Consider the following 9192-nt stretch of genomic DNA (forward strand, 5'->3'; position numbering starts at 1 on the left):
GACATTTTATTACGAAGAATTCCAGATTTCTTTTCAGGCATATCCGTGGCTACCCCGAGAGGTCCTCACTCACATGCGCGTCAGAGGCAACACGTTTTAGAGATACACACACACACACACATAGCACAGCGGCGGTGTTTGGTTCCATTGAAGTTTTTCAAATCTAGCTCTTTCACGTCGCGATCATCCAACACGTCATTCCGCAGACTTTATCCCAGAGTTGTTTGTTACATCAACATGGGGAAAAGAAACAAGCAGAAGCAGAAGAACCAGCAGGGGGGAAGCAGAGACGACAGAGACAACGCTGTAAGACACACAACACGCCGGCATCACGCCAGATACTTTAGTGTTTAGCGATCATAGCTTTCTATAGAATAACCTTTATGAATGAGTCACACTGACATGATACTGCGGAGTGTGTGCTGAGTCCACACGCGTCCTGGTTTGTATTCAGAGATCATTGACGCGGTTTGCATTCTGAAGCCATTTTGCAGATTCGTTCAAGGCAATAGAAGTTGTAGGAAGTGAGTTAGAATCTTTTTGATATCCTAACTGTTAAATTCCGCTCAAATCTAACACACCAGTGAGATGTAAGACTGTAAAACACTGCAAACGGCTATAAATCTGTGCTCTTTGGTCCTTCATGCCTCTGCAGCGTTCATATCAGGCCTCACCAGCCTGTAGCAAACATCTAAACATGTTCAGAAGAGCTATTTACACTTAACCTCAAGAAGGGCAGCATTAAATAACACATTTTGACTGGAGATTGATATAAATTAGCACCCAATGCATTCAAATGCTCATATACATTAGGTTCAAATACACTCCTTTCCTTATCAGTCCAAACACACGCTTTGTTCCCAGGGATCAGTGTGTGTTTGTACACTGACAGTTCAATTTCCGGCCATTTGATGACTGAAATGCAGTCATCAAATGCATGAAAGTGTCTGGATGTAAAGGCTGTGTATGATGATGTCATACACACTGATGTCCGTCTGCAGGGTTGGGGCAAAGGCTACGCTGACATCGTCAAAGAGAACAAGCTGTTTGAGCACTACTACCAGGAGCTGGGCCTGGTGCCCGACGGAGAGTTTGAACAGTTTATGGAGGCGATGAGGGAGCCGCTGCCAGCCACCATCCGCATCACCGGATACAAGAGGTGAGCCAGAGCGCCATGCTGCCCTTTAGGCTCTATTGAAGAGTACTCAGGAGGCAGCGCCAGTCATGGTTTGTGTGTCAAACTCACTGTTACCCCTGGCTAATTTGCTCCTTTTCCCTCCCCTGCTTTTCTCTGCCAGCCACGCCAAAGAGATCCTCCACTGTCTGAAGGACAAATACTTCAAGGAGATCCAGGATGTGGAGATCGACGGGCAGAAGATAGAAGCTCCACAGGCTCTGAGCTGGTAATCTTTCACATGGTTTACACAAAGCTAACGTATCCAGACAGGCTTCAATGTCTCAGATTAGAAACCCGACCCCCTGTGTTCCTCCTACCCAGGTACCCAGACGAACAGGCCTGGCACACCAACCTGAGCAGGAAGATCATCAGGAAGTCTCCCCTGCTGGAGAAGTTCCACCAGTTCTTGGTCAGCGAGACGGAGTCGGTAAGTCGATCGTTTCCCAGGAACGCCACAGAGCCTCGTCTTTTATCTTACCGTCTTTGATTAACGATGTGAGTGGAGGAAGCGTGGTCGTTAAAGAAACGTATGGTCTTTGCTTTTGAGCTGTGGGAAGTGGAGGAGACGGTTGATCTGTTTTCCCAGCAACGACTGCCAAGGCCTCCTGAAAACACTACAGTATAACTCTGTTTGTTCTAGTGAAGAAAAGAGAGACGGCAAAACCGTAACATCAGAATAAGATAATATGAAGATGAGCTCTGTGTTTGTCCCTGCAGGGAAACATCAGCCGGCAGGAAGCGGTCAGCATGATCCCTCCGCTTCTCCTGAAGATTCAGTCGCATCACAAGGTAAAACAGAAACGGCTCTCCTCAAATCTGCTTTGTGTCTCTACCTTATTGTGTTTTCTGGCTTGGAAAACTTTCAACTTGGGCCTTTTCTTGTTTCTGTGCAGATTCTGGACATGTGTGCTGCTCCAGGGTCAAAGACAGCCCAGCTTATAGAGATGCTTCATGCCGACATGGACGTGCCTTTCCCAGGTGAGGAGCCATGACACTCAGCACCACAGCATGAAGACGAAGACATCTCCATATCTGTATCTGTTGATTGCAGCTGTATCATAATTAAACACCATCATTTCCCCTGCAGAGGGCTTTGTGATCGCTAACGACGTGGACAACAAGCGCTGCTACCTGCTGGTGCACCAGGCCAAGCGGCTCAACAGCCCCTGCATCATGGTGGTCAACCACGACGCCTCCTGCATCCCCAAGCTGCAGGTCGACCAGGGCGGCAAGACAGAAGTCCTCTTCTACGACCGCATCCTCTGCGATGTACCCTGCAGGTCAGCACGGAGCCGTGCCGTGTAGCGCCGCTTTGCTTTGCTTTGCTTTGCTTTGCTTTGCACAGCTGGCGTTCATCAGCGCCGCCGACACGCAGCGCAGGAGGGAGAACAGGAGGGAGTCTGGGTTTGGAAGTCTGAGCAGGAAGTTGATAAAGAGAGAAATATGTTCGATAAGCACTGGCAAAGTGTGTGTGTGTGTGTGTGTGTAGGCGTTTGTGTGGGAAGTGGATTTAGCTCGGTGTGAAACTCCAGCATGTAAAGAGACAGCAGGGGTAAAATGTGTGATGCATGTTTTGCTGCACCTAAATGTAAATAACTGTTATTAATAGAATGTTTAGAGTCTTTTCCTTAATGTTTTAGTACAGAGTCGTATTATTTAATCCAATATTGATCCTGCCTGCTTCATGTTTGGCTCTCTGCGATGCGTTGATGGCCTGATATGATTGACTGAGACTGTTGGCAGAGCCATTCTTGTTTGAAACCTGATCAGATCTCACGTGCAGACTCTATGTGCTGCCTTCACGGGAGAGCCAGAGACGTTTAGTGGCCTGGAAGGAGCTGCATTAGTGTGCAAATGCTGACTTGGTCTGGCCGCTGCTCTTGTTGAAGCCAGGGGGCCGCAGCCAAACACAACACAGGGGGAGAAGGAGTCAGAGAGAGGGGGAGAGACAGGGGGAGAGAGGGGGGAGGCAGCGGCGTTTAGACAGTTTGTGCATTGCAGACTTGATTGCTTAGTCAGAAGTGTGTGTGTGTGTGTGTGTGTGTGTGTGTGTGTGTGTGTGTGTGTGTGTGTGTGTGTGTGTGTGTGTGTGTGTGTGTGTGTGTGTGTGTGTGTGTGTGTGTGTGTGTGTGTGTGTGTGTGTGTGTGTGTGTGTGTGTGTGTGTGTGTGTGTGTGTGTGAACACATGACTGACTGCTGCTCTCTGCTCTGTCTGCAGCGGTGACGGCACCATGAGGAAGAACATCGACGTGTGGAAGAAATGGACGACCAGCAACAGCCTGCACCTCCACGGGTGAGCGGAACACTTATTTGTCTGCGTGCAATCAACAGTACCACACACACACACGCACACACACGCAGTAGACGACACTCACTACACAAGGGAACGCTGTGTGTGTTTGTTTGTCTTTGCTTCTGTTCGTTTGAAAAGTTGGCATCAGTATAGGGTTTGTGTATAATGTGTGTGTGTGTGTGTGTGTGTCAGGCTCCAGCTGCGTATTGCTGTGCGTGGCGTTGAACAGCTGGCTGTAGGAGGCAGGATGGTCTACTCCACCTGTTCACTCAACCCTATAGAGGACGAAGCTGTCATAGCGGCGCTGCTAGAGAAGAGCGAAGGTAACAAAGCTCTTCTTGGTTAAGAAACGCCACTTTTCAGGTCCTGCGTGTATCAAAAATACCATCCTGATCCGTCCACACACACATCCTGATCCGTCCACACACTTAGTAACGTCTCTCCTGTCCTCCGTTGCCAGGAGCGTTGGAGCTCGCAGACGGCTCAGCTGATCTGCCAGGGCTCAAGTGGATGCCTGGAGTCTCCTCCTGGAAGGTACTGGAACATTTAGTCTTTGGCGCTCATCACACACCACTCCGTACTGAGAGCTGTGTGTTCTGAGGGGTTTAGATCTGTCACTTTGCTTGGATCTCATCTGTGTTTGCTTGTTTGTTGTAGCTGATGACCAAAGAGGGGAAGTGGTATGCAGACTGGTCTGAGGTGCCCTCCAGCCGCCACACACAGATCCGGCCCACCATGTTCCCGCCACCAGACCCTGAAAAACTGGCCAGCATGCATTTGGAGAGATGGTATGTAGACAACAGAACCTTAGACTGGGCTGAACTTGAACCCTTAATCTTAATTCTAGTCCTTGTTACACTCTGTATCTGAATCTATCTTCAGTACACACACACACACACACACACACACACACACACACACACACACACACACACACACACACACACACACACACACACACACACACACACACACACACACACACACACACACACACACACACACACACACACACACACACACACACACACACACACACACACCAATGTCGGTAGTAGCACCGTCCTTCATGGAGGGATGATGTCATTTCTACAAGACAAACCTTATGCTTCAAAATACAATCGGTGTTGTCCAGCAGAGGGAGCCACAGTCACAGGGTTTATAAAACGGAGCTCCTTTTACTGTCCTGTTTAGCTTCACGGTAGGTGGCACCATAACCCTCCAAACCTATAACTCTGTGTGTGTGTCTGTGCGTGTCTGTGTGTGTGCCTTTTTTTTTGTTAGTATGAGGATTCTGCCGCATCACCAGAACACAGGCGGTTTCTTTGTGGCTGTGCTGGTGAAGAAAGCCCCGATGCCATGGAACAAAAGACAGCCCAAGGTACACACACACACACACACACACACAGTCTTAACAGCTGATTAGATTCTCATCAGACCCTCAGGAGGGAAATGAAGCAGTGTTACTGTTGATCCACTGGCACCCCCACCATGTAACTCACCATTTCAACTGTGCTAACCACAGCTGGGACTTCCTCTTCATCTTTATCTCCCCCACCTCTCCCTCCTCTCTCTGTCACCTCCAGCTGAGGAAGGACGCCTCGTCCAGCTCTGCTGCCCAGTCCGAATGCTCCCCCGCCGCCCCCCCGACCCCCGCAGACGCCCCCTGTCTGCCTCTCAGTGTTCCAGAGCAGGGGGAGGGGGGAGACGCAGACGGGCAGGCAGCAGCAGAGGAGGAGGAGGAGGCACCCAAAGGAGCTTCCCAAGCTCAGGAGGCGCCTGCGAAGCAAGCTGGAGCGTGCGGGTGAGTCACGCTCGCCTGGTTGGCAAATAAAAAAAAATAAAGACCCCAGAGGATTAATAAACAAACAATATTAGTTTTTGTAAGGAGTGAATGATTGTTCCTCCGCTCCCCTCTGCTCCTCAGGCCGCCTCCCTTTAAGAAGATGAGGGTGTTTGGATTCAAAGAAGACCCCTTTGTGTTCCTCACTGCAGAGGACCCCGTCTTCACAACCATACAGTAAAGTCTCCTCCTCCTGTGTCACACACACGTGGGAATCAGTCTCCTCCAGCTTGTTGATGTGGCTCAGCTGTGTGTGTGTGTTTGTTTGTTTGTTTGTTGTCTCCAGGTCGTTCTATGATCTGTCCCCCGACTTCCCCAAACTCAACGTCCTGACCAGAACGCACGACGGCAAGAAGAGAAATCTGTACATGGTGTCCAAGGAGCTCCGCAACGTGATGCTACACAACAGTGAACGCATGAAGGTGTGTGTGTGTTTGTGTGAGAGTGTGTGTGTGTGTGTGTGTGAGAGAGTGGCATTTAGAGACCAGGGTGATGATTATGATCAAATATACATATGCATCCTGGGAATGTTCATGAAAATGTCACAGAAAAATGAATCCACGTGGAAAGTTTCCAACAGACAACCAGTGTTACCAGGGTAACCAGGGTAACCAGTGTATCCACCACACAGCGGCATCATAGTTAAGCCTCTGAAGTCTCATGTCAAACCTTTAATGAGATTTCCGCTCTGTTTTGTGTGTGTGTGTGTGTGTGTGTGTGTGTGTGTGTGGTGTGTGCGCATGTGTTAGCATCATAGTAGAGACGGCGTGTTAACACATATGCAACAAAGCGGTTAAAGGGACGCAGGCCAACAGATGGGGCCCCTCTCTCATCCCCAATCCCTCAAGTGCTCCACCTTGTACCTGCTCAGGTGTTTGTGTATATATGTATGTGTGTGTGTGTGTGTGTGTGTGTGGCTCTCAATCTCCGTTTCCCTTATTGCGTTTCCTGTTTTTCTCTCCACTGCTTCCTCTGGGACAAACCCGGGGAGCATCTACCCGTCTCTCCCGTCACTGTAGCTGCTGGACGTGCCGCCTCTGCTCTCTTCTCCCCTCCTGTCGTAACAGAAACATTGTTTTGGAAAAATGCAAAGGCGGCGGCGTTTGCTCGTTCCCCTTGTTTGTTCGTCGCGATGAATTTCAACATGCATATTTTCCTCAGAAGTTGTTGTCTGATTATGTAAATGTCTCCCAGTTGCCGCCGCCCCCCTGCTGGGCCACGAGAGGTGTATAACTTGTTTACCCAGAGTTTTTTTAGGTTTCCTGTAGCCTTGGGCATGACGGTCCAAGTTTGTTGATCATTAGTTACAGAAACTGTGACAGTTTTTCCCTTTGATTCTGATTTGAAATGAAACTTGCAGATGGTGTCAGGCTGCAGAAGTAATGAGACTCTGGCATCGCTGTGTTGTCTTTGTTCCCCAGGTCATCAACACCGGGGTGAAGGTTTGGTCTCGCAACAACGACGGGGAGGAGTTTGGCTGTGCCTTCAGACTGGCTCAGGAGGTAACACACAACACACACACACACACACACACAGGATGGGTTTGTTTCCCCCAGAGACCCTGAACAGCTTTAATAAGTCACTGTCACTGTGAGACTTCATCAATGGACTGAATCAGTTTTTGTGTTGTGTCTTTATGTATAAAACAGTTTGAAGCTTTTACTTTGAAAAGCTTATATTCACAAAGGTGTCGGTCTCCACACCTTTGCTGTGACACCACTCCCGTTCTCTTCCTCCTATGCACACACTGATTTACTGTATTGTTCCTCTGCTGATTGATGAATATGTTTATGATCATACAACACACACCTGCATGTTATGATAAATAGATGACGTGTGTGAGAGCTGAGATCACACTCCAATACAACTGATCATTCATTCTACATGCAGCGTGTGTCTGTATTTAAATCGGGGCCATCTTAAATGTTTCTAAGATTGTGGATTGAAAAATGACACGGACCCAAATCTCCATGTGTGGTGTCAGGGTATCTACTCTCTGCAGCCGTACATCCGCTCCAGGATGATCAGTGTGAGCGTGGAGGACATCAAAGTGCTGCTGACCCAGGAGAACCCCTTCCTCAGCAAACTGCAGGAGGAAGCACACAACCAGGCCAAGAAGATCGGTGAGCGACCCGCACGCCGCAAGTGTGATCTGAAAACCGTTTGAACACAAAACTTGTGACATTTAAACACCTATTTGATTCATTTTCATCTTTACTTAAAGAATAACATCAAGAGTATCTTTGGTTACTCAAGCGATGCATTCTCTGCCTCCACTGCCATGTTTACTACATTGCACTGCCCCTTGAGCAAGGCACTGACATAATGCTTCTGCAGAACAGCTCTTAGGCAGCATCACAGGAAAGTTATGCTTGCACAGGAGAGTTCAGATGAATGTAAATGTGTGTGTGTGTGTGTGTGTATGGAAAGCAGGATGAAGAAGTTGAAATGTGTTTTGTTCTTTCTCCCACAGCGATGGGAAGTATTGTGTTGAAGTATGTGCCAAACCCAAAGTAAGTGTTTCTATCATAGTAACGTTTTTGGAGCGATGATCCGGTTTGACCCGGTTTGATCCGTCTCTGACTTCACCCGTCTCTCGTGTTTGCCAGGAACGTGACGGAGCCTCAGTGTCCCATCCAGCTGTGCGGCTGGCGTGGGAAGACGTCCATCCGCGCCTTCGTCTCTCGAAACGAGCGCTTCCATTACCTGCGGATGCTGGGCGTGGAGGTCTTCAGAGATAAACAGGGAGTGAGTGAGACGCAGAGGGACGGAGCGAAGGAAGGGAAAGAAGCGGATGACGAGGTAGAGAAGGAGGGAGGAGGAGAGGGAGCGGAGGAGGAAATGAAGCCGGAGCTGGGAAGCTCCGAGAACTGCAATCGGAATGGATCGTCGGAACCAAAGACTGACGGCGGGGACAAGACGAGCAGCAGCTGAGGAAGGAGAGGAGAGGGGAGAGAGAGAAAGTGGATGGACTGAAGAGGTAATGGAGCTGGATCCCTGATTGGCCCCTGGGAAAGACCACAATCTGTGGCGTGGGGGGGGCGGGGCTCGCCTAGACGCGTATGTTCAGCTCACTACACCACAGACGGAGGCTCCGTCTCTGAGGCGGCTCACGTCCTCCCCTGGGACTCTGTTGTTTTGTTGGATCTTCCCTCATGAGTCTGCTTTTTAGTTCAGTGGCTTCCTTTTGTTTTATACAGTACAGCTGATTTTTAATGTTTATCCTAACACATTTCCTCCACGGAGCGAGTGGCTATGATTTTCTTTCAGTTTGGCGTTTAGAGAGGATCATGTCTCGTTTTCTACTCCTGTAATCCAGAGCGAATGTGAGCTTGATTAAAGGTTGTAAGGATTGATGATGATGATGATGTTTGTGTCGCTGCTGAAATGATTTCACTCCGCAAACTGGAAACATCTGCAAGGTACAAATCACCTACACACACACACACACACACACACACACACACACACACACACACACACACACACACACACACACACACACACACACACACACACACACACACACACACACACACACGTGTCCTTGTACTTTAAAATGAGTGTCACAAAATAATATTTGCGATGACACGGTGATCATTGCATCCTGTCAGCCTGTTGTCACGGCAGCTCGCAGCACAGGATGGATGGAAGACGTCTCCTGTTTATTAGCCCGGCCAGCTGCCATGACAACAGCTGTCATGACAACCAGCCCCTTCACCTCTCTGGTGACAGGATGAAACACAGGGCAGCAGGGCCCATCCTGCTCTCTGGCCCTGTTCCCTTCCATCCCTGATCTCCACCCTGCTCTCCTCCATATTGCTCCTCCCCACCCTGCTCCTCTCCTGCACCTTGCTCTCCTCCATCCTCCTCTCCACC

The 9192-nt window shown here is 49.3% G+C and overlaps 1 protein-coding gene across 1 annotated transcript; it reads left to right on the forward strand.

Annotated features, from left to right (window-relative positions):
• The first annotated feature begins 85 nt into the window (after positions 1-85).
• nsun2 (NOP2/Sun RNA methyltransferase 2) lies at positions 86-8669 on the forward strand. Its single transcript, XM_076159928.1, has 19 exons — positions 86-306; positions 1002-1159; positions 1299-1403; positions 1499-1604; positions 1895-1966; positions 2071-2155; positions 2265-2457; positions 3396-3470; positions 3663-3793; positions 3931-4004; positions 4128-4258; positions 4755-4851; positions 5057-5274; positions 5398-5490; positions 5600-5735; positions 6735-6815; positions 7298-7436; positions 7787-7826; positions 7923-8669. Exons 1-19 carry the CDS (start codon positions 238-240, stop codon positions 8245-8247), a joined length of 2328 nt encoding a protein of 775 aa, XP_076016043.1. The 5' UTR covers positions 86-237; the 3' UTR covers positions 8248-8669.
• Positions 8670-9192: the final 523 nt, after the last annotated feature.

Source organism: Genypterus blacodes, unplaced genomic scaffold, assembly GCF_046128005.1.
Source record: "Genypterus blacodes isolate CSIRO-AG114 ecotype Tasmania unplaced genomic scaffold, CSIRO-AGI_Gbla_v1 ptg000100l_1, whole genome shotgun sequence".
NCBI lineage: Eukaryota > Metazoa > Chordata > Actinopteri > Ophidiiformes > Ophidiidae > Genypterus > Genypterus blacodes.